Source organism: Meleagris gallopavo, chromosome 2, assembly GCF_905368555.1.
Source record: "Meleagris gallopavo chromosome 2, MGAL_WU_HG_1.1, whole genome shotgun sequence".
Lineage (NCBI taxonomy): Eukaryota > Metazoa > Chordata > Aves > Galliformes > Phasianidae > Meleagris > Meleagris gallopavo.
In genome coordinates, this window is record NC_139405.1 from 47,473,094 (window position 1) to 47,499,241 (window position 26,148).

The 26,148-nt window shown below is 38.7% G+C and overlaps 1 protein-coding gene across 2 annotated transcripts in view; it reads left to right on the forward strand.

Annotated features, from left to right (window-relative positions):
• PCMT1 (protein-L-isoaspartate (D-aspartate) O-methyltransferase) overlaps positions 1–26,148 on the forward strand; it is a 36,469-nt gene that overhangs the window by 5,794 nt on the left and 4,527 nt on the right. Inside the window, exons 2-7 of one of the 2 annotated variants that reach the window (XM_085217022.1) lie at positions 9,322–9,426; positions 10,536–10,567; positions 12,996–13,100; positions 16,851–16,971; positions 22,707–22,792; positions 23,569–23,785. In XM_085217022.1, coding sequence (XP_085073148.1) covers positions 9,322–9,426; positions 10,536–10,567; positions 12,996–13,100; positions 16,851–16,971; positions 22,707–22,792; positions 23,569–23,748 — 629 coding nt within the window. In that variant the 3' untranslated portion in view covers positions 23,749–23,785. The remainder of the gene's footprint in view (positions 1–9,321; positions 9,427–10,535; positions 10,568–12,995; positions 13,101–16,850; positions 16,972–22,706; positions 22,793–23,568; positions 23,786–26,148) is intronic. The other variant, XM_085217021.1, reaches the window with a different exon arrangement.

Sequence of the window (26,148 nt, forward strand, 5' to 3'; positions counted from 1 at the left end):
AGTTGCGTTCAGGTTCCGGAGTCTGAAAACATGACGTTGGAATTGAGCACAAAGTGGGCTTAAATGTTGGTACTGTCTAATACTAAAGAGGTGATCATACAAACATAGCTTTAGAAGTTCTTTGTTTCTGCTAGTGTGACAGCTTTTTGTCATTTTGTATCTTAGCATGTTGCTTTATGGTCAGTAAATATTACACTGTTACCTATAGCTCTGTCTCTTTCGCTTGGGATAGCTGGGTGGGTTAGCACAGTGGTGGCTTTCTGATGATTTCAGGGGTGTCAGCTTGGCAGTCCTCCTTAATGGAGTTACCATGGAGCTGTAGATGCTATAGGAACTGTTCTGCTGTTCCTTCATGAGACTTCTAAGGCAGACTTCATCACTGGGGAGCTAGTTAATTCAGAATGGCGAATCATGCTTGGATGCCCTAGGAGTTCAGATAGTGCTTTACTGTTCTTCTGATCTTCCCTTAGCTTTCATGTTGTATTTAGGGGCTGTTTTAATGAGACTGCATTGAAAGTAAACAACTGATGCAGTTTAGCTGCTAGTTTTGACAGCATTACGTTTTCTGAAAACAAGTGAGCAAAGATGTTACATGGAATCTCTTCCTTAATGTGCAAGGTGTTCAACATCTGCTGTTCTTTAGAGATCTGTTAAAGCTGCTGATGAAGCCTTGCTATGAGGAGAGTTCCCGACCTGTCTGTCCTATCCAGCTAGGTTTATCATAATAATTTTTGTTATTGCTGATGGTTGCTCCCACTTTTTTTATTGAACTCTTTAATTTTGACATCCCATGTGAATTTTAAGTGAAGCTCAGCCCTCTGAAATGTAGAGGGATAAAATGTGCTTATAGGTGAAGTCTCCCACACTTGGGCTGTCAAAATGTATTGAGAAGTGCCATTCCATGCTCTTGCAGGCTGAACCCAACCGTAAAATCATTCTTTCACGCGCTCTTAACAGCTTCTTCACTTGAATGCTGATACAGATCTAGATTAACATAGCAGTTCAACAGATGCGACTGTATTACAGATGTTTTTTGTAGTAAAGACACACTGTAGCACTACAAGCAAAGAAATAGCCTGCCTTTCCCTGTCCCGTCCCCAGAAGAGAAAATTGTTGATACTTACTTTGCAACATTGCTGTATTGTTCCCTCCTACTGAAAGCTATACTTAAATATGCCTAAATTAGTTACTTGAGGACTTCCAGATCCATGAAAATGAATAGAGAGCTGGTTATCTGTGATACCAAAACGGATAGGTTGGTTTGAAAATTCTAATTATTAAATAGAAATGGAGTGCTCTCATAAAATAGAAGTGAAATTTTTGAAGGTATGTTTGCATTTAACGAGATCTTGAAGATATATATTTGGTGGATTGAAACTTTTGGTTTCTATGTGGATTTACCTCTACATATTCTGAACAATAACATTTATTTCTGGATTCCAAGATTAGCTCTGTTTATCTCTTTCTTTCCTCAGTATATTTGTCATCATTCTCTCTAAACTGCAAACTCTGAATTGATTTCTTCCTGTGAGCTGTATACAATATTCTGTTTGAATAATGTGTTATCACTATGACAAGGCTTAGAAATAGCAGGCCAGCAGCTGAATGTTTGAGGCAGATGCTCTGTAAGTTGTCAGCAAAGCACCAAGAGATTTGTATGTATGAATGGATTAAAAAATGTTTGTTTGTGAGCATGTGCTTTGTTACTTTAGCACAAAGAACTTTGTATGTTTTGAGGCCAGTGTCCTTTATTGGATCTCAAGGTGCTGATCCATCATTTCGTGTTAGAATCACAGTCGTCTTGTTTGTGGTTTACAGAAAAAGCTTACAATGCTTGCTACTGACATAAAATTCTGTAACTGAATTGCTTTCTTTCTCATCTTTTTCCTCCTCCTCCCCAACAAAAGGATTCCAACCTAAAAAACTCAGTTGATGAGCTGCTTAGAACTAACTAGCTTTGCATTGTTTGAAAATCAAGATGTCATTCTCATCCAGCCTGCTTTCCACGTAGAAGTTGTTGGATGGTTTGGCTGGTTTGTGTAGTGATGTCTGAAACTGTTATTTCTCACTTGAGTAATCTTAATCTACTTGATTTCATCTTTTGCCATACAGCACTATGTTTGCTTTGCACCAAATTTTAAGACTTCTGTATGATTTTGATAATGTTGCTATTAAATGGAAAAGTTGTCTCTGCAAGTGAAGTACTTTGCAGTGGATATGGTGAAGGAAATCCGTGGAAAGATTTAAGTATGTGGATACTGAAAAAAGTCCCAGTGTAACAGTTTTGGCATCTGCGCAATCATTTTGTTTATGTAAACTAGAAATAGGATGTGTTTGACCAGCTGTTACTCTGTTGTGACAGACCATTGCAGCAGGACCAGTCAAGATTTGTGTTGTAAGCATGTGTGCTAGCCTCACCTTGAGCACTGTGTGCAGGTTTGAGTGCCACAATGTAAGAAGAACATAAAGCTATCAAAGTGTGTCCGCAGGAAGGCTACGAAGATGGGGAAGGGTCTGAAGGGCAAGGTGTATGGGGAATGGCTGAGGTCCCTGGGTTGGTTCAGCCCAGAGCAGAGGAGCTGAGGGGAGCACTGATGGCGGCTGGAGGGGCAGCGCCGAGCTCTGCTTTCTGTGACCGTGACAGGGAACCACATGGAGCTGTGTCAGAGGAGGGGCAGCTGGGGGTTAGGGAAGGGGTCTGCACCAGAGGGTGGTGGGCATGGAACAGGCTGCCCAGGGCAGTGGTCACAGCCCCAAGTGCTGGAATTAAAAGAGCATTTGGACACTGCTCTCTGATGTAGCTGCGATTAGGGTAGTGCTGTTTGGAGCCAGGGGCCGGACTCTGTGAATCCTTGTGGGTCTTCCAACTCAAGATACTCTGTGATTATATCATGCAGCAACAAGACATGCTTTTTTTTAATCTAGAGACTAGTATTACTGTGAATGTTGTCTGCTAGTATGTTTTGAGCACATTGAAAACTTGACTGATCAATGATCAGGGTTAATCATTCACAGAATCACAGAATTGTAGTGGTTGGAAGGGACCTCTAGAGATCATCAAGACCAACCCCCCTGCCAAAGCAGGTTCCCTACACCAGGTCGCACAGGTAGGCGTCCAGGCGGGTCTTGAATATCTCCAGAGAAGGAGACTCCACAACCTCCCCGGGCAGCCTGTTCCACTGCTCCGTTACCCTCACCGTGAAGAAGTTCTTACGCACATTCGTGCGAAACTTCCTATGCTGCAGCTTATGTCCATTTCCCCTCGTCCTGTCTCCACGTACCACTGAAAAGAGACTGGCCTCACCGCTATGGCCGCCACACCTCAGATATTTATAAACCTGGATCAGGTCCCCTCTCAGTCTTCTTTTCTCAAGGCTAAACAGACCCAGTTCACTGAGCCTTTCTTCATAGGGGAGATGCTCCAGGCTCTTCACCATCTTTGTGGCCCTCCGCTGGACTCTTTCCAAGAGATCCCTGTCTTTTTTGTACTGAGGAGCCCTGAACTGACACAGTACTCCAGATGAGGCCTTACCAGGGCAGAGTAGAGGGGAAGGATCACCTCCCTCGACCTGCTGGACACACTCTTCTTAATGCACCCCAGAATGCCATTGGCCTTCTTGGCCACGAGGGCACACTGCTGGCTCATGGCCAACCTGTCGTCCACCAGGACGCCCAGGTCCCTCTCTGCAGAGCTCCTCTCCAGCAGCTCATCCCCCAGCCTGTATTGGTGCATGCAATTATTCCTCCCTAGGTGTAAGACCCTGCACTTGCTTTTGTTGAACCTCATCCGGTTTCTTACTGCCCAGCTCTCCAGCCTGTCCAGGTCTCGCTGAATGGCAGCACAGCCTTCAGGCGTGTCAGCCAATCCTCCCGACTTCGTATCATCAGCAAACTTGCTGAGGGTGGCCACAGTCCCCTCATCAAGGTCATTGATGAAGATGTTGAACAAGACCGGACCCAGCACAGACCCCTGGGGGACACCACCGGTTACAGGTCTCCAGCCAGACTCTGCACCACCAACGACGACCCTCTGCGCTCTGCCAGTCAGCCAGTTCTCAACCCACCTCACTGTCCACTCGTCTATCCCACACTTCCTCAGCTTTGTTATAAGGATGTTGTGGGAGACAGTATCAAATGCCTTTCTAAAATCAAGGTAGACTACATCTACCGCTCTTCCCCCATCCACCCAGCATTTGACAGCATCATAGAAAGCCACCAGGTTGGTCGAGCACGACCTCCCCTTGGTGAACCCATGCTGACTACTCCTGATAACCTCCTTTTCTCCCAGTTGTCTGGAGATGGTATCCAGCACAAGCTGTTCCATCACCTTTCCAGGGACAGGAAATCATGTAGGCAGTTCTTTTTAAGATAACTTTGCTGAAGCATTTTTTGCTTATTGTATATCCATCTTGTCTTTCCAAGCTTTCAGCTTTTTCATTGCTCTCCAACATTCAACTGCCTGGTTTCCCAAGATTATGTTCAACAGTGGTAATATTTATACCTTCAAGCCCAGGGACTGCTGCATGAGCTCTTTTCCTGTTTTCACCATGTTATTCATGGAAAAGAAGCAGAGTAGAGTTTTCAAAACAAGCTCCAATTATGTCAAGTTGTTGGTGCCACAGCTTCTGCACAAAATAACTTTTGAACTCTGCAGGCTGTGCTTTTCTTCTTGGTTATTTTTTGGCTTTGTCCCTTTGAATCTTGAGTTGTGCTGATATCACTAATAAATAGAGCTTACAGTTTATGTTCTAAACTAGTGTGTTTGCATGTTTGTATTTGCTTGCAAGCAGTAATAATAATAATAAATAATAATAATAATAATTAATAATTTATGATTTAGTTTTGGTACTGATTATGAGTATCTTGAAGCTGAGCAGTTTGTTCGGCTAGCAAGTCTTCTGTGCATGCTTGTCATTGGAAAGGAAAATCAACCTCTATATACTTAACTGTAAGTGATTTTTCTGTGACATAGCTCCCTTCTAAGATTTAGAAAACATTTTGCTTTGGAATTCTAATAATAAGGAATTTAATTCTCTTATTTTTTGTTTTTTTTTGTTTGTTTTTTCATTTAAAGACAGTGTGAAATTAGAATGTTCTTTCTGCACTGGCTTTTTTTAGGTGATATGTGTTTTCTTAGCAATTTGGAATCTGAGAAGAGATTCTTCCCAGATGGAATTAAGATATTCATTGTTAGTCTTCTTGGGATTGACTTCTGCAGTAAGGAAGGGACTTCCTACTGAACTTCCATTGGAGTTCAGTACCTTAAAGTCACTGCGTTTCTCTATGTTTAATCATGATTCTAGGGAAAAATCTATTTGTTACCAACGTGGGGGAAAATACTACAAAGTCAATATTAACTTTACTGGTTAGATCTTGACTGCTTTTCTTAATTACTTCCTAAATTTTATTACTTCTACATAGGACTGAATAGCACTTCTAAGAGTGTGTGTGTGTGTTGTATTCTGGTGTTCTCCAAACAAGCAAAGAAGTCTAGAAAGCAGACTTAATTTTCTTTCCATGGGGGACAATTATACTATTATAATTGCTCTATTATATTTCTGCTGAAACAGAATGTGGGGTTTTATTTTGTACAAATATCCATAGAGCTCTTAAAATTTGATAAAACAAGATAGGGGGAGGGGTGGATAAAATACATAAGAAAAGTAATGTAATGCAGGCAGAAGGAAAATTGTAAATGCTGAGAAGGGAATTTAATTAGCAATGCTTTAAGTAGAAAGATGACGAACAGATGAGAGAACATGCAGGTGTGCAGTTCTGTAAAAGAAAAAAGGGAGGGGGTGGCAGCAGGACAGGTCATAGAATAGTGTGGAAAAAGAGGTTTGGAAAAAAATCTTGTGGTTCAGGAATTATAGAGAGGGTCCTCTATAAATGGAGGAGGTTGTCTGCCCAATCACAGGGCCTCCCTTGAGACATTTATCAGTTCTTTCAGGCTGGAAGCTTCATCTGTTTCTACTCTGCGCATTGGTTTCCCCAAGGCGCAAAAGGGAAGAACAGATGGTTACCTTATCAATCTGTCTGCACAATGCATCATAAAGGAGTAAATAGCTAGTTTAGATTTTTCCTGAATGCTTTTCAGCTGCCTGTTTGTATCTCCCTCATCCCCCCCATAACTTTCTATTCCTGTTATAATCAGCTTTCCTGCCTCTCTTTTCATTTTTAGGTACACTTTTTTTAGAAAAGCTACTTTCTTGGTGATATCTAATGAGATGCTAACTATATATATGTGTGTGTGTGTGCGTATATATGTATATACGTATGCATATATATATGTATGTATATATGTATATTTTTTTTCTCCTTAGTTTAGTTCCCAGAACTAACATATAATGGATTCCAAGTGGTTGGGGGAGCTCTTATTTTTTTTTCTCATACTGTAGAATCATAGAATCAACAACATAGGAAAAGATCTCTGATATCATCCAGTCCAACCATCCACCTATCACCACTATTTCCCCACTAAACCATGTCCTTTAGTACAACATCTAAATGTTCCTAGAACACCTCTGGAGAGGCTCCACCACCACCTAGGGCAGCCTGTTCTAGTGCCTGACCACTCTTGGAGAAGAAATTTTTCCTAATGTGTAACATGAATTTCACCTGTCACAAATTAAGGCCATTCCCTCTTGTCCTTTCACTAGTTACGCAGAAGAGGTTGACCCCTGCCCCATTACAACCTCCTTCCAGGCAGCTGTTGAGAGCGAGAGTGGTAAGGTCTCCCCTGAGCCTCCTCTTCTCCAGACTAAGCAATCCCAGTTCCCTCAGCCTCTCCTCATGAGACCTGTGCTCCAGACCCTTCGCCAGCTTTGTTGCCCTTCTCTGGACGTGCTCCAGGGCCTCAATGTCTTTCTTGTAGTGAGGGGGCCCAAAATTGAACACAGTGCTTGAGGTGCAGTCTCACTAGTGCTGGGTACAGGGGAATGATCACCTTCCTGTTCCTGTTGGCTGCGCTCTTTCTGGTACAAGCCAGGATGCCATTGGCTTTTTTGGCCGCCTGGGCACACTGTGGGCTCATGTTCAGCTGAGTGCTGACTGGTACCTCCTGGTCCATTTTTACCACACAGTCTTCCAGCCACTCTGCCCCAAGCCTGTAGCGTTGCCTGGGGATGTTGTGCCCAAAGTGCAGGACCCAGCACTTGATCTTGTTGAACTTCATTCTGCTGACTTCAACCCATTGATCCAGCCTGTTCCAATCCCTCTGAAGGGCTTTCCTACCCCCAGACAGATCAGTGTTTCCCCCTGCACTTGGTATCATCTTTAGACTTATTGAGGATGTACTCAGTGCCCTCACCCAGGTCATGAACAAAAATATTGAACAGGACAGGCCCCAGCACTGACCCCTGGGGAACCTGGTGGCTGGTCATCAGCTGGATTTAACTCCATTCACCACAACTCTCCGGGCCCAGCCATCCAGCCAGTTCTTTACCCAGCAAAGAGCGTACTTGTCCAAGCCATGAGCTGCCAGCTTCTCCAGGAAAACACTGGGGGGGACCATGTCAAAGGCTTTGTTGAAGTCTAGGTAGACTATGTCAACAGCCTTTCTCTCATCCACCAAGTAAGTCACTCAGTTGTAAAAGGAGATGAGGTTGGTCAAGCAAGACCTGCCTTTCATGAACCTATGCTGGCTGGGCCTGATTCCCTACTTGTCCCACTCATGCTGCATGATCTCTCTCAAGACAATCTACTCCATAACCTTTCCTGGCACTGAGGTCAGGCTGATGGGCCTGTATTTCCTTGGATCTTCCTCATGGATTATCTTACGCAATAGCACGCTGGCACAGTGTCAATTTAAATTTTTTCTTTTACTTTGGGGTACAATTTTGCTTAGTATAAAATCAACGAGGTTGGAAAAGATGTCAATTTATGAACTACTGCTGCAAATGCCTATTGTCTCTCAGATTAAAAAACACAAATTGAATTGAGGAATTCCCTCTAAGACTGTAGCGTGCAGTTCTGAATGAAGTCAAAGCACAAGAGATGTGTAATGTATGCAAGCTGCAGGGAGCTTATGCCTTTTCTAGGATTTATCAGGAAGATATTGTTATTTAGGACCATTTTTATAAAGCATTGTTATTTTCCTTAATAATTTGATGGCATATTGCTATTGCATTTCTAACTGCTACTTGGTCTTTAGAACAAAGAGCTCAATGTTCTGGGGTTATCAATTTGCTCTCTGTTCTATAGGCTAATGAAACTGGGCACAGGTAGTGGATATTGGGGATGGGTGTTGAGAAAAAGACACAAAATACCCTCAATCATGTTTAATAAGAGTATTTGATGGGAGCACATTGTAAACAGACAGGAAGGTCTTTGCAAAAGTTAGCTGCAGCCTGGTCACAGATGTCTTGGTGTTGGTAGCTCTCTAAAACTGATGCGACTTCAATTAAGATAATCTTTGAAGAGCTCACACATCTTACTTTTAAATTACTGCAGTTTGTGTTAGATTTTTGAAAGCATTCAAATTATTATTTTTTTCTTCTAAGCAAAACTTTATTGGAAAGTTAGTAGCTAGTAAGCTACTTAGTAAAGCTTCCATCATTGCAATAGCCATTATTTGGAGTTTATCCTGAATTTTTTAATGAAAGTGATTGGTTAGTTTCTTCTGTTTGTTTTTTGTTGCTTTCTGTTGCTTGTAAGTATCTCTTCAGAACTTAAATCTATAAATGTTAAAAAGAAAAAAAGTAACTTCACAGCACAGTGTTTCTGATGTTTTGTACATACTTTCTATTCTTAAGAACAAACAGCTTCCGAATGTGTTGATACAAGAAATCTTCGGCCTCAGCCTGCCCCATTGTAAGAATTCTGATTCTGTAGGAGTTTCTTCACAAGGGACTTTTTTCTTTTGCCAACACAAAAGAGAAACAGGGCTTGAAAATACAATATTGAGCAGGGATGCTATGGTTTCTGCTAACCTGCTTTTGTTTGTTTTTCAATAATCGATCACTTAGAAAATAAGTAAATCTTGTTTATTGTATAGAGTAGTATGAATTTCTTATTTTATATGTTTTCAGGAATATCAAAGCTGTGCATGAAACAGCGTTTCTAGGAGTTACATCTTTGCGAATGGTCCCTGTTGTTTCAGAAAAGCATCTGTAACTTCTGGGAGAGTCTTGCTTACGATTGCCTGTCTTAAGCAGTGTTTGACCAATGGATCATAGCTTAACTTCTAAGATGACAAGGGTTAGTGTACTAGAGAGAGTAAGGTAGAGTGTTTTCTCACAACGGTAGGAGTATATTAATGTATTTTACGTGTTCTTGCATTGTGGAACAGAATGCCTTCAATGTGATTTGTTTTATTTATAGAAAATGGAATAATCAAATCAGACAAGGTATTTGAAGTAATGCTGGCTACAGACCGTTGCCACTATGCAAAATACAACCCTTATATGGATTCTCCTCAATCTATAGGTAAGTCAGTTTCTATGAAATGCTCTGTCCTAATTTCTGTAACAGTAACTGCCTTTGTAATAGATATGCAAACTTATTTTTATATTTGGAACCATCTTAGTTCTGTATTAGTTTATTCAATCTCTTTTAACTACTCATTTTGAATTTATGGAACACAATTGGCATACTTAGATACATCCAGTAGATTGTTTTTGGCCAATATTAATGTGTAAGTATATATATTTTTTTTATGCTGCAACAATTTGTAGTGGTGGAGCTGATATTTAAATACTTATAAACCACTTGTATACAATTTACTTCAGGAACAGTCTCTCTTTTACAGAAATGGTTCATGAGAGATCAGTACAGTGCTCTTCAGATTTTTACGTGAGATTTTTTTAATACAAAAACAGGCTTTAAATGGGAGGATCTGTTGATAGGATGGTTGTAGGACATTAACTTCTCATCCAGATCTTAGTTTTATCATTCCAAGGCAGGAGAATGAATTAAATTTATGTGCTTCCTTCTTTCTTTTCTTATTATTTTTTTTCCTCTACTTTCCTTTCCATGCTGGATGGTGAGCATTATGAGTAGTAATTGGATTTTATTTGTGTAGAGACATTAAAAAAAATGTTCTAAGGTATGTACTCAAAAATTTGTATATTTCTAGAGGAACAAATATAACTCTGTATTCCTAGGTTTATGTGCTGTCTGGGGAAAAAAAAATGTCATTGTTGTCAGAGGTCCCCACCACGTAAACTTACTAACAAATCTGGGTTTTTATATACAGTCCATGAAGGAGGGGAAAAAAAAAAAAAGAAATCAGGTTATTCTGGGAAACACAGCTCATCTGAATTCAACATATTTGATAAAACCAAAGAGATGGAGTCACAGAATAGAAATTGTAACTGAGGTCAAGTATAGAACTGTGTTTTTTCCCGTTCAGAGTTCAGGAGACATAGCTTACAGATGATGTACTTAACTCACTTCTGAAGTAGAGTACTTACATAACCATTAGCGTATGTCTGATGTCCTGAATGAGGCTAACTGTGAAGATACTGCATTTTATAGTCAAGATCAATAATGATGATCTGAACAACTATCAAATCTTCTGCTTTCTTGTTTTACAGGCTTCCAAGCAACAATCAGTGCTCCACATATGGTAAGCTTTAAACTTGTGTAGATGATTTTATGATGATACAAACATTCCCAAAATAAAAATATTTATCCCAACAAATTTAACCAGGAATTGGTGGCAGTAATGTGGTTGTGAATTACCTAATAGGAGGGTGCAGAAAAGGTTGAGCCAGACTTTTTCTGCAGATGCACAGTGATAGGATGTGGGGTAGTGGACAAACAATGCAATGTAGGAAATTAAATTCTATTGTGATGAAATCATACTTAATGTAGTCAAGCACTGGAACATTTCCGTTCTGTGATGGAATGACTGCATTTGTTGACAAGGGAAGACTTAATGATGTAAATCTACCTGGACTGCTGCAAGGCCTTTGGCATGGTCCCATACCATGTGATTATCTCCAAATTGGAGAGAGTTGGATTTGAATTGTGGACTGTACAGTGGATAAGGAATTGATTGGATGGTTGCAGTCAGAAAGCAGTGACTCCAGGTGGAGTCCAAGTGGAAGCAAGTGATGAGTTGTGTCCATCAGGGGAGTAAGCTGTAAAAGCGTGATAATGGCTATCTGTAAAACATTAAAAAACTAGAGTTAGAATGATTCAGTTAGGAGGACCTTACAAAGATCATCTATTCTGACTGCCCAAAAGCAGTTTAACTTTTGGCTAACAGCATTACCTAAATAGTATTTCTTGAGTACTAACAGGCAAGGGGTATCAACCACCTCTCTAGGAAGCCTGTTCTAGTGTTTGACTACCTTCATGGTGAAGAAATTTTTTTTGGAACCTCTCCTGGTGCAGCTTTGTGCTCTTTCTATGGGTTCTATTGTTAATTACCAGGAAGAGAAGAGACTAGCATCTCCCTCTCACCTTCTTTGCAAGAACTTGCAAAGAGTAACGAGGTCCCCTCTTGACCTCCTTTTCTCCAGATTGGACAACTCAAGTGTCCTTCTTTAGCCTCTCCTCACAGGACATGCGTTCCGGCCCTGTTACCAGCTTTGTTCCCCTCCAGTGGATGTTTTCAGGTATCTTCACATCCTTTTAATATTGTGGAGGCCAGAACTGCACACAATATTCAAGAGGAGGCAGCACTACCTCTTTTTGCAGTCTGGCTATCCTGTGTTTAATGCACCCCAAATTGAGGTTTTGCTATCTTGTCTGCCAGAGCTCTCTGCTAGCTCATGCTGAACCTGTTGTCACCAGTACCCCCAGGTCCCTTTCTGCTGAGCTCCTCTCCAGCCACTCGTCTCTCAGTCTATACCTTTTATTTGACATTACCCCATTGCAGCTGTAGCATTTGTCATTTTCATTTAATGAAATTCATGCTGTTGCTGATCGCTCAGTGCTCCATCTACCTAGATTCTTTTGCAAGACCTCTCGTCCCCTTAAAGAATCAGCAGCAGTTCCCAATTAAGTGTCACCAGACAATTTGCAGAGGATGCACACCATTCCTGCATCCAGACCGTTTATATATTGAACAGAACCAGGTCCAGAATTGATCCCTGGGGAATGCTGCTAGTGGCGGACTACTAGCTAGATGTCGCCCTGAACACTACAACCTTTGAGCTCTACTGTTGAGCCAGTTCATTAACCAGCATAGCATGAACTTGTTTATCTTATGGCTGGACATTTTGTCCAGAAGGATGCTGTGAGGAATAGTATCAAAATGCAGAAAGACTGTCCATTGTCTTGCCTTCATCCACCAGGCGGGTGACCTTATCAAAGAAAGATCAGATTACTAAGGCAGGACTTTTCTCTGCGTGAACCCATGTTGACTTTGCCTGATAATTGCACTGTTCTTTAACTGCATTTCAGTATTTCCTGGGGTGATCTCTTCCATAACTGTTCCAGAGGATGAGGTTAAACTAACAACTCTGTTAGTCTCAATAATGAATTGATTGGCATGTGACAGGTTTAGTTTGTGTACTGGTCAACTGTGTAAGAAAACAAAGCAGCTCATGATGTAGACTACTGAATTTTCATATGTGAATATTTTGGATATCAGACTTTGTAAAAGCCACCTTCTTTTTCCCTTGAGTAGCTGTGTGCAGGCAGTATTAACTACAATATAATTTTTCTTTGATCCTATGAAGCTAGCTTCTGTCTCGGCATATTCCAGTGTATATAGCACAACAATAAGGTAAATTCTCTTAGGCTTATACCCACCAAAAAACTGAGAACCACCAGACCTGAAGAGAATTGAATTTATTCAATTGTCTCTCTCCACAAACAAGAAAAAGAAAAGTTTTCTTGAAATAAAAGAAGCAACAGTGATTATATTATAGAGCTAACTCTGCTACCTGTGGAGTTCGTATGCTGTTTTTATGTAGTGAAAACATAATTCTGAAATTTCTTAGACTAATCTTCAGTGCATTGCCTCAAAACACTGAAGGAATGAAGATGTGTAGGATAAAATAAAAATTATAATATTTTGAAATTTTGTCTCCTTCCCCTAGCATGCATATGCTCTTGAACTTCTGTCCGATCAATTACATGAAGGAGCCAAAGCTCTTGATGTGGGATCTGGAAGTGGAATCCTTACAGCATGCTTTTCACGAATGGTGAGACATCTAGTTTAATCATTGGTCCATCAAAACTGTTTGAACTGTAGCATAACTGAATTAAAGACAAGGGTAAAAGTGGGCTTCTTACGGTGGGGTGAAGTAGATTACACAGAAAATAAACTACTCTCCTGAGTGTGGCTAGTATGCACTTCTAATCATATTGGTACTTGAGGCTTGGGTCCAGTAAATACTTTGCTGCTAAAGAAACTGCCTCAGTGGGAAGTTTTTTCTTGGTTTAATGGTTGCTGTATAACTTGAAGGAAGGTGGTGTTCATCCCACTTAGCCCAATTTTTGTCTTAACTTGTGTGGCTGGGAATGTTCTCATTGTGATAATCATTTTTCTTTTTCTACTGTGATGAGAGTTTAATGAGACCTGAAAGAATCCTATTTCCACAGGTTAATTATATATCTATGTGTATAAATAGTTTCTGAAATTAGTTTCATTTTTTTCCATTTATTTTATTGTGGAAGTATAAGCATCTATTTAATCTCTTTTAAAATTAGTACTAATTTATATTCTTTTTAAATCTTTTCCTAGTAACTTCATAGCAGATTATTCAGCCTATGCTAAGGGAATTCTCAGCAAGTTTATCCTATTTTACATCAAGAGAAAAAACAGATGAAAAATTTTGTTTTATGATGACTGTAACTACAGTTTTTCCTGACTGATTTTTCTGGTGAAATATGATCAATTCTTCCTTCTCTGTTATAGGACTTTGCTTTACAACTAGCAGAGGCCTTCACTAAACTGCCAACCTGCTGCTTTTTTTTCTTTTTCTGAAGTTAATTTGGAATATGGTGATGCAGATGACAAATTCTCATTTGTTCTTTTACTACTTAACTTCTACTATTTTCAAGTGTTGATCTGTTGAATCTTCATGTCCCATATTAAGAGCTAGATAAGAATGTTTAGGATTCAATAATGTGTTAGTGAAAGTCTGTGTGCAGTTTTTCAAGAATGCTAGCTGCCGTGTTAAAAAGGTAAATGGAAAAAAAAAGTGAAATAAGTTCATCAAACTGCTGTCTGCAGGAAATATTAAATGCCATTTCTTTAACTTTCTACCTATTGTTTTTAGTCTAACCCTGTAATCGGTCTAGCTTAGATAATCAAATGCAACAAGTGCTAGTAGCATGCATAAGGAATTTGAGTCCTGCAAGTGTTAACATTTTCATCAAAGATGTGTGTTTATTCATTAAAAATGATGAATGTATAAAATGCCATGTTAGATAAGACATTTGGGACATGTGGTTGTGTGCTTTTTTTTTTCTTTTAAAACAATTGTATAAGAAAAGCTGAGAAAATATGCAAGGGAAAAAAAAAAGGTCAGAATTATCACAAAAGGAAATCTCTTGAATTCTGCTAGGGTTAACCACACTATTTATCACTGTGTGACTGTCATGTTCCTCTTCTGAATTCCGCCAGAATTTCCTTCTTGGTGGTGTGCTGTGGAATTCCTTACAAACACACGTTTTGTGGAGCATATTGAACAAATGCTTTGTTCTGTTCGATAGCATTATTACTGTGTAATACAGATCTCACTTCATCCACTTGAATGGATGCAGATAAGAGTACATACTGCTCCGACTCAGTTTTCTTCTTGTGTAAAAATTCTTTCTAACACTACAATCGTTCCAGGTAATGTACTTTCAAGCTTCTGTTAGCCTTTTCCTATCAGAATTCAGTTGGAGGTACGCTTACTGGACATACTTCTCAGTCTGCTGGAGATCTAGAAGGAACATCTGGTATTTGTGGCATAAGCTGCTGTGTGCACATTGATGTCATGGTGGCTTTACTCCTGCGAGAACAGACTCGTTTGTAGCATTCCTAGAGAACATTTTATTTACTTTAGTGTGGTTAGGATGTTTGTTTTTTATGTTAAACTGCTGCCACAAACTTAGTAGGTTGTACGCCTTGCAGATAACTTTCTTCACTTTTAAAGGCTGATGGCAAGTTAAATGAACTCTAAGTACTGGAATTACTTTTAAAAAAAAAAAAAAAAAAAAAAGTGGGATGTATTTTTATTTTAAAAAATAATAATAACAAAAACCCCAAATGTTTTGCCACTTTACTACTGCCTTGATAATGTATGCTTTGAGGTTCCAGGAGTAGAGCAGAGTAGACAGGAGTAATCTAGGTTGATGAATATTCAGAAATTAGCATAATGGACTATGGCATGTTGCTGGAGACGCTGTTACTTTAAGTCAGGCTATTTCATACTATGATTGTTTTGCTGAATCTTGATTTCTGTGCCATTACCCTGAAGGGCCTGTACTGAATATTTTGCTGGCTTTTGGTACGTTCCTGCAAACACTAGCCTCTAGCTGCTATAGTGAAAACTTGCCCTGTGTCTTGTTCTGTTTCACATGCTAGGCCAGTCTTGTTCCAACTGAAAGAGGTAGTACTGCTCTTTCTGTGTTTTTAAAGTAGGACTTGCTCATGAAGGAACATAAAAGCTGATTATTACTATGATGGGAGTTTTCTTAACTTTTCATGTCTTAGAAAGAATAAAATGAAAGATACAGAAACATTACTGACACATTCAAATGTGGCCATTATAAGGCAGAGTTGTGTGACAACATGGACTTCCAGAACGTATTTTGCAATTGAGTTGTTTGAAATGGATCCTGCAAAAGGTTTTCTTATTCTATGATTTTGATTATTTTTCTCTTCTCTCCAAGACTAAAATAAGTTTTCTGGAATAAAGGCACAATTCCAGAAGGGAAACTTTTTTTTTTTTTTAGGGTGATACTTTTAAAAGTATGTTAATTTTGGAGGCCTGTTTCCCCTGAAAATACACAGATCTTCTATGACAATCTGTGAGTTACAAGCTCTCAAAAGTTCTACTCTCCTAGTGGAAGAGAGCTGTAAATATGAAATCACAGAATCATAGAATGGCCTGGATTGAAAAGGACCACAACTATCATCTAGTTTCAACCCCCCTGCTATGTGCAGGGTCACCAACCACCAGCCCAGGCTGCCCAGAGCCACATCCAGCCTGGCCTTGAATGCCTCCAGGGATGGGGCATCCACAACCTCCTTGGGCAACCCATTCCAGTGCATCATCACCCTCTGTGTGAAAAACTTCCTCCTAATATCTAACCTAAACCTCCCCTGTCTCAGTTTAAAGCCATTCCCCCTTGTTCTGTCAGTATCCACCCTCGTAAATTCATGAATATTCATGTATGCAAGAGGCTAGATGGAAGTTGTCCCTAACTGTTAACTGTTGAATTTGCCTCATAAAGATTAGAACCCTTGAGATAACTTAGAACAAAATATGTGACTTAACTATTTTCTCTGAAATAAGGTTTTTCTCTTTAAAAACAAACAAACAAACGACTCACAATGTAATTTTTAAGGAAGTTAACTCAGAATGGAAGGAGATAAGTTCCAGTCTTTGTCCTTGAAGTCCTTGCCTCTTATTGTATGTAATACATACACTTGTTATGTAATTTGACTTTTAAAAATTCAGAGGAGAAATCCTCACTAATATTTTAAATTGACTGAATTGATTCTTAAAAAGTTTACTGTAACAAACATAAGTCTTAGCTGGTGAGCTTTAGTTAGTGGTTGCTTCTAGCAGTCAGAATGTGTAATTCTAAGCAGTATTATTAATAGCATTGGTAAGGTACTACCACTTTGCTGATTTGTTTTTGTACTAGAGAAATGGGCTGAGAAGATGGAAATTCTGATTCTATAAGTAAACCGTAATTAGCAGAATTTATTCAACTGTATATTTTTATTTCAGGTTGGTCCCAAAGGACAAGTTGTAGGAATTGATCATATCAAAGAACTAGTAGATGACTCAATAAATAATGTCAAAAAAGACGATCCCACATTGCTGTCTTCAGGAAGAGTGAAACTGATTGGTGAGCATCAGACTCTGATATACTTATTATTTAAACTGGTATTCTTTCTAACAACTGGTTGAAAGTTACTAGAATTTGAATGTGAGTAAAAATTCTGATATAAGAAATTAAACCAAAGAAAGAAGGGCCAATTAACTAAAGAAGGAAGAGCCAATTCTTTTGGCCTTTGAAAAATACCATCTTTGCACCCTTTTGAGAATATGGCTTCTGGCAATCTTAAGGAATATGTACTCATTCTATTATGAAAGCTCAACATGCAAGCATTTTTTTATGAAAATACTTTTCATGCTAAAGCACTGTCATGTTAGTTTGCTTCTTAAAATTGGGCTTCAGTGCACAGCTTTAAATGTGCTCTCATCTAAATTTGAACACTTTAACAGAGCATTCATACTTCTGATATAGTAATTGAGAAAGCTGCAAGCAGAGAGTTGAGTGGAAAAAATACTAGATTGGTAATATGCATCACTGAAGCTTCTCAGTTGTTTTTAAAATTAACAGTGTTTCTGTTTTAGGAAAGTGATTAATGGATGCAAACTAGTTTAAATGAGAGTTGCTAGCTGAAATAATGCTGAAATTATGCAAGGAGAGAATTGTTATTTGTGTTACGTGACTAAAGGGGGAAAGATGCCTGTTTTTCTCAGTAGAGTTGAAGCTGGCAGGAGGAAAGCATTTCCTTTGTTATCATCATTCCCTTGGTTAAATTTAAAAAAAGTTGAAGATCTGGGTTATTTTGGGGCTGTTCTTTTGAAAGTGCTTGGAAATATTATTATGGTTTGTGATGTTTAGCTCTTACCTTAGTTTCTTCCAGTTTGATTCCCGGATTTCTTCTTTTTTATTTTTCCTTAAATGATGATCTTCTAAATCTTTTTGGAATAAGCACATCAATGCATGTACTTGGACACTATCTTTATACAATTTTACATCACTGAGAACACTTATGACTTCTTTTTGAAAAACATTAAGGTGTAACTGAGACTGAGAATTGAGAGAGGAGATAAGAGGATAACTTCTATTGGTGCTGTACAAGAGCAAATTGACTTAAGTCTTACCTGAGACAAACTCTGATGCTCTCTGGAATCTAGAGTTCTAAGTAAATGTCATCACCAATATTATGCTTGACTATGTAGCAGCATAACTAAGAGACTTATGAATAGTTTTGTTGTGAAGTGCATTAAATACAGGGGGAGGAGTAGCAGGAATGTGAACTAGATGGAGAATAATAATACTTCAGCTGCGCTGGACTCCTGGGAATATTATGATGTGGAGTTAGAATCAAGATAGAGCTGTTTAAAACCAACAAACAAAAAAACTTGAAAAGGCAGAGTTATTTGGTGGTAGGAACTATATGAATTAAAACAAATGAAGCCAGTGGTTAGTCTTTGACAGGTATGTCTGAAACATTCTCTGTTGTTTTGTTGCACCACGGATTTACTGTAATGACATTTCAGAAGCATCAGTGTTATTTTTCAATGCAACTGCACTGTAAACTGGGGAATAGGTATCCTTAGGTTGTGTCTGTGTTAGTTTGTGGAGTGTAGGTTGGGTTTTGTTTTGGTTCAGGAGATTGCCTTTTGAGGTGAATCTCTCAACCATTCCCATGAAAGCATACATGGAGAGCACAAACTTTGATTCTTTGTGGATGAAACTATACTGGATGATGTGCTCTGAGAATACGGTCACATAAAGATAACAAGTAAGACTAGAACCAGACCAAAGCAGTCATTCTGAAATGCATATGTTGCACAGACATTAAGTCCTGAGCACAGATTGTTTTGCTGTATGGATTTACTGCTATTGTGCTTCACTGTTTGCTGATGCAGACGTGAGATTCCTCTAAGCACAGTGAAGTAATTTTCTTCTGTTCTGTACTCATGCTGCAGTTCTCTGTGAAGCAGGTTTGTATGGAGACACTGAAGGCTTGAGTACTGTTACAAGCAGATCAGATCTAGGTTCAGAAAGAAGGTACAAAACCCTTTCATGTGAGAAAGTAATGATTTCCCCTATACCCTGCCCCAGTGATTATTTTAGTTCACTAACACACTGCATGTTAGGGGAAATTTGAGTAGGCTGTTTCAAGCTGTGAATGCAAGCTCATAATCTGAACTGTTTCCCCTTGGAAATTGAATAAAGTAACAATTTGGGTCACAATGAATATATGAATGCTGGCTTGGAAAATAAAATTAGTTGTCCTTTGAGTATCTGAAAATGCGTTCATGTAGGAGTTGGACTTGATCCTTATGGATCCCTTCGATCCCTTGGGGTATTCTATGATTGCGAGTAGAGATGTGCCTGAAGATGGTAATTTTGGTTTGGGCTATTGATTTTAAGAGGAAATTCCTTAGATGTTTTACTTCTTTCTACTGCTGTCAATGATACAGTGTGCAGAGATCATTTTCCTAGACTTCTCTAGGGTCAGAGAGATTAGGTCCTGGAATTACTGGAACTTTCATCTTCATTACCCGTAGCAGTAGTGGAACAGTAATGGATAGTGAAATCACAGAATCACAGAATGGCCAAGCTTGGAAGGGACCTCAAGGATCATGAATCTCCAACTCCCCTGCCACATGCAGGGCCACCAACCTCCACATTTAATATTAGACCAGGTTGCCCAGGGCCCCATCCAACCTGGCCTTGAACACCTCTAGGAATGGGGCATCCACAACCTCTCTGGGCAGTTGTTCCAGCACCTCCCAACTCTTTCTGTAAAGAACTTCCCCCTGACATCCAACTTAAATCTTCCCTCCCTCGACTTAAAGCCATTTCCCCTTGTCCTGCAGTTATCTACGCTTTCAAAGAGTTGACTCCCCTCCTGTTTGTAGGCTCCCTTTAGGTACTGAAAGGCTGCAATGAGGTCACCCCACAGCCTTCTTTTCTCCAGGCTGAACAAGCCCACCTTGTCTTTGTAGTGAAAGTGGTGATAGCCATGAGTTCTCTTTAATCATTGGTGGTTTCTGCTTGAAATCCTCCGAATTGTGGATTGTGCTGCTCAGAATTTGTGATGTGCAGAAAGAAAGCACTCAGCAACTAGGAAAATATGCAGTATTATTGTCTGTAAGCTTTGGATGTAAAGCATACATGTAGGGTCTTGCTTCAGGACCTAATAGGAAAGACAACAAACCTCTGGTTTTAACTATTTCAGAGTGCTGTCTAGATCTTCCTGCCATGGTTACCACGTAATTATTCTCTTGTGATTTGATGGAAGGCAAAAAGTCAAGTTTCCAGCTCTTGGCCAGAGATGCAGAACTTCCTTTGATTCATTCAGCCTTTTTATTAATCTGTAATGATAGTAGCTGCCCTTCAGAAGTCAAAGCTCAGTACTAAGACAGGAAACCCCAAGCTACTTGTGCTGAGCAGAGAATTATCTTTATTATCCTTCTTTCTTTTTCTTCTTGACTAATAACTAAAACTTTTGCACTCACTGAATATGAACTTATGAATGGTTTAGTATAATTTGCTTTTTTTTTTTTTTTTTCCCTGAAGAACTCCAGAGAGAACCCTGTGCAAAGCCTGGTGTGAACTGAACTTTCTTTTGGTTTGATCTAAATACCGTGGATACAGTATTCACTTAATTTTTCAAATCTTAATTCAGATTCTAGGCTGTCTTGTAACACACAGTTGGTGATTAAAGACATTCCTTTTAACTTCATTTTCCTTTGAATTCTGTGCTAGTTTGGGATATCACATTGTAGTGACTGACTATCAGACTTGGCTGGCTGCGCCACTCAGCTGCTCTTTCACTTCCTCTCCATGACAGGACAGGTGGAAAAAATAAGATGACAAATCTCACAGATGAAGCTAAAGACAGAGATCAGTTACCGATTGCTGTGACAGGCAAAGCAAACTAATTGGGGAAAAGTATTGTATTGCCAATTAAAAATAGAATAGGAGAGTGAGAAGTAAGCCTTTCACTTCCCAGCATTTGCTACCAAAATGTTGGCATGTAAACCCAACACACAGATTTATGCCAGATTAACATAACTAAGGTCTTTGGAAGTTTTATTGGCTATATTTCAAAGGAACCTACAGTTTCAGCATTTGAAAGTTCATAGATGAAGAATCAAAGTGACTTCTTTTGCCTGATTCTGTCTGTTCCAGGCTTATTTCTGACAAGTAGATTTCTGTAGAACTTGCCAGAGGTTACAATTATTTTAAACAGTCTTGGGCTCTGATTTATTTATTTATTTATTTTCTCCTAAATAATCTCCTCCATTCTGCTCTTGAGAATACTGTATGGCAAGCTGCTTTGCTGTATAGGTACTAATATTTGTCTCACACATGAGTAACTGTCAATAATTTGTATTTATTTTTTGACTTTTGAATGCAATAATTAGTTTTGTTCCACTGATTTTAATGTTTTATCCAATCCATCACAGCCTTGTTGGTCTATTTGGTGTGGGCCTTCTGTGATGGCATGCTAAAAGAAGGAATAGGCTTACTATGAGAATTAGTACATACAGCACATGAGCAGATTTTGTGTGGCTTTCCGCTTTATATATTTATGGCAGGTACGTAATGTGACCAAAACAGAGATCATTGAACTTTGAACAATGAGTTTATTTTTTCAGTTTGAGCTCAGATGTAACTCTGGCCTGGATGATCTGAAAACTTGTATCTTTCAACATTCAGAATGGCTTTTTTCATATAGGTCTTTACTTTAGATGATTATACATCTTTACTTTAAATGAGGTTGTCAGCTGAAGCAGTAGAAAGTGGGTGAAAAGGTTTAAACTATTTCCCTATTTGGTTTACAGACTAATGAAGCAATTGAGACTAACTCATTTGGTCCATGCAGGCCACTTGTTGTATGGCACTATGAAGACAAATTCTGTAATGGTGCTTCCAAACACTTTGTCCTGTGCATGTATATCTTCAGAAGTGAGATACTTGTCTGTTGTAGTGTGTGTGTCTGTCCAGCACAGACAAAGGGCTGCTCTTCTGTATCCCATTTCCTTCCAGCTTAATTATTACAGAGTGCTCAGTGGGCTGGTATGAAACATCTGTACTGGGATACTTCTCCATGAGCTGAAACTGCTTTTGTATCCCTTTTTTTCTGTATCCCTTTTTTTCTGTATCCCTTTTTTTCTGTATCCCTTTTTTTCTGTATCCCTTTTTTTCTGTATCCCTTTTTTTCTGTATCCCTTTTTTTCTGTATCCCTTTTTTTCTGTATCCCTTTTTTTCTGTATCCCTTTTTTTCTGTATCCCTTTTTTTCTGTATCCCTTTTTTTCTGTATCCCTTTTTTTCTGTATCCCTTTTTTTCTGTATCCCTTTTTTTTCTGTATCCTTCCAACTGGCAGAGCAGTTACAGGTGTACAGTCCATGTGAATACCTAGTTTGTCCTTTCCTTGTCTTAGGAGTCTTATATGTACTTCGGAGATGTAATGGCTGAGGCTTGTGATCTGCTTTATACTTAAGGACAGCATAAGCAAAAATAAGGCAAAGCGTATTTTCTACAAGGATAAATGAAGGGAAAGTCACATCTGTTGGAATGATAGGGGACATATATGCTTAGGTATCTTTTCTGGATGGACAACATGTCTTCAAGAGCTTTCAGAATAAATCAGTGCTTTCTGATTTCATGTGTTATGCTACTTATTGTGTGTGTATGTGGTTTTTGTTGCATTCTCTTTATAGCTATGTTAATATTTTTATATTGACTTTGTATTACTTTGACTAAGCAGATTTTGAGTAGGAAAACCTTTGAGAAGGTTAAAAAAAATAAGTGTTTTCTTGCAGTGGGAGATGGAAGAATGGGATATGCAGAAGATGCTCCCTATGATGCAATTCATGTAGGAGCTGCAGCACCAGTTGTGCCCCAAGCAGTAAGCCATTTATGTTTTGTGTGTGTTATTCATTAATCTCTTAGCTGTAAAGACCATTTTATATACTTAAATATGTAACATACTTCAGAGAGTTGCACTGCTGGCAGTATCAGTGGCTAGGATACTGTTAGTGTATGGTCTATATTGGATTTCTGGTTGGTTTGCTAAAGGCTGCATGTTCTAATAACTTTCCTGTAGACATATTTTAAATTGTCAGGTGTATAAATTAGTGCTACAACAATGGAATATTTTCCTTAATAAGTTGTTTTTGTCATAATTGAATGACAATATTTAAATATTTCTTTCCCAGGTTCTGAGATATTGGGCTTGTTGGAAAAATAATGTGCTCAGTTGGAAATGCAGAGCACATTTATTTATTTTTTTTTTTACCAGCTTCTGGGAACTACTGATCAGCTGTAATTAACCACCTTTTTAATTATAAAAACAAAAAGAAGTTTCCAGGCAATTCTCTCACGTTGTGTGTTTCTTATCACTTATCTTAACATTCATACAGAGTAGTTTCATTTGCATCTGACACAACCCAATTATTTTACCTTACTTTGGAATTACATGAAATGACTGTGAACGTGTTTGCAACGTTGGTTTTGCCATGTTGTCATGTTCCTCTCATTTTCAGTGTTTTTTGTTAATTGAAGTAGTTATCTACTGCATAATAGCAGATAAACAATGTGGCAAAGCTGTTCATGTAATGTAATCAATGTTGGATTCAGCTTCTCTAGGTGGCTGGTTACATTCTAATTTCTGTTGTGTTCCAGCTTATAGATCAGTTAAAACCTGGCGGAAGATTGATATTACCAGTTGGTCCTGCAGGGGGAAACCAGATGCTTGAACAGTACGACAAACTAGAAGATGGCAGTGTCAAAATGAAGCCTCTGATGGGAGTGATATATGTGCCTTTAACAGACAAAGAGAAGCAGTGGTCCAGGTGGAAGTGATTTTCTGTTCCACTTACTTCTTCCACACACACACAAGGTGAAAGGGTGTGAATTTTAAGCAGATAGACTGCAAGGCCTGCGTTTGCTGCTGTCATTGCTTTCTGCTGCTCCATACCATGAAAAGTGACTCCGTTTGCATTACTACATCAGCAAGAGGAGGTTATGCGAAGTTTAAGTTAAATTAAAAGCAGAAAAAAAATATTGCATGAGTTGCACTTTGTCTCTTTTGGACTCATGTTTTCTTTAGTTTTGGTGTGTTGAAGTTACTTTTTTCTTTTTAGTTTTTTAAAATAGAATATTTTTTACGTTTAAACTTCTTTTAATGAGCTCTTTATAAGCAATTTGCCAAATAGGATAAAGTGTAAAATACTACTTGAAGAACAAATATAGTGTAAATTAGTGGTAATTAGCTGTTCATTTTTAATTTTTCTGAAATGTTACAAGTTAAGAGAAAGCTGTGTAAAATCCTTGGGGGGCAATGTAGATTATCTTCTTAACTCCTTTTTCTCAGCCTCTAAGCAGCAGAAAGTGAAGAAGCTAATCCCCTCTTTTGTGAAGTATAAGTGTATTTGAGTAGTGTTCAGAAAACTTTCTCAGACTTGTTAATAAGTCTGTCACCTGTGTCTGGGGATATGTTTGAGTTCCACAATGCAGCAAGCTCTGAAGGCCTTTCTAGAGATAGTAGACCTTCCAGTGAGTTGAGCTGAATGAGCAGAAACACAGACACAGCACAGCTGTCAGCTTAAACTACACTAGGCGTTTGTATGGCAGTGAACAAAGCAGCAGTCCTGTTCTGCTTCCTGCCAGAAAACACTTGTGAATGTGTTATCTGTTTTAATGAAGTGCACAGATCTGTACTGAGCTCTGGAAACAGCTTTTGAGCTTTATATCTCTTACATATTATTTTTTTCTAGGTATTCTGTGGTATAGCTTATGATTTGGATACACAAACACTTCAACTTTAAGATATCAAAATGTCCGCAAGAAAGTACAAATAAAGCAGTTAGTGTTACTGCTGCTTGCTGAAACCTCATTTTAGTGTTTGTTGAGTCGCTGTATAGTGGGCATGTAGAAATTAGTGTTAGAACATGAGTTCTAAATGAGCTTAGATCAGATATTGCAAAACATGCTTACTATTCAGATTTTCTGTATGTTATGCAAATTAATACTTTATCCTTGAATCTTAGCAGTGTTCTGTCAGCATGGTACTTGGGGATTTCTTGCCAGTGTAAGGATTTGAAAGTCTCATTTTGTGATTACTTTCCTTCTCTGCCAAATATGACCGACTTTATTCAAATCTGGAGTTTAGGCTTTGAAAAAGAAGAATGTTCTTCTTGAGCTATCTTTTTTTCCAGAGAGTTTCAAAGTACATTTTTCTGCTTTTCCATCTGACCTAATTATAGCAGCAGTTGTTTTTCATAGTACCAGTGAGTATTTTTATAAATAGTGTTTCATGAAGGACTGCTGGAAGCATGGCTATCCCATGCTGCTAGTGATGGTGTAGTATAGTTAGGACCTTAGAATTCTAAAGTCTTCGTATCTCACGTGCACAGTTCTGTACTCTGTTTTCTCTATTAGTGCAGGAAGAGGTAATGAGATTGTTTGGATTTCATTCAGTCCTGTGATTGTTTTGTTGTTCGTTTGTTTGATTTCAATTTTTTCCCCCCAGATTTTTTTTTTAAAGTCTTTGATCTGTTCTGAAATACTTCATGATTTATTTTAAGTGTTAAAAACATATTGGTGTAATCAGAAGTATGACCTTACATTGGCATAGAGGCTTTTTCTTCTGATGTATGTTTAATTTGCTTCAGACTTGGAAATCTCTGTGAAAAGACATCTCTGAAGTCCAGTTATTACAATATCTCCGTTCTTAAATTGTCCTTTGTTCTGAAGAAAACTCCCATTCCCTTCCTGAGGATAACTGCCATATTGTAGACTTTAAAGGAGGTGGTTACCTGTCTTTTTTTTTTTGATACTTTTTCTGATTGGTTGGACCAAAGTGCTGGTCAGCCAACTGCTGCTAAGGAATCTCCTAATAATAATTCAGTATTTGCTATCTATGCTACTATCAAAGAAAAAAGGTGTGTGATTTTTTTTTTTTTTTCTGGGCTTCTTAGATTTCAGTTTATCTTTCCTAAATTGTTGAAGACCTGTGAGTGGAGATCGATGAAAGACTAACTTACTCTTCTGAAAGAGCTTATTTAGATCTCGCTGTAATAAAGAGCTGTAGTATAAGAGAGGCTCCTGTGGCTGTAGATCCCAAATTAAATGGATTTGAATGGTGTATACATATATTTTTAAGAGGACTTCAAGAATCCATTATCCTTAGCTCAGTTCCCTTCGTTAACATCACACCAAGTGCTTTCATTCCTAAGGCAGGGAACTGCTTCATCATGTTCA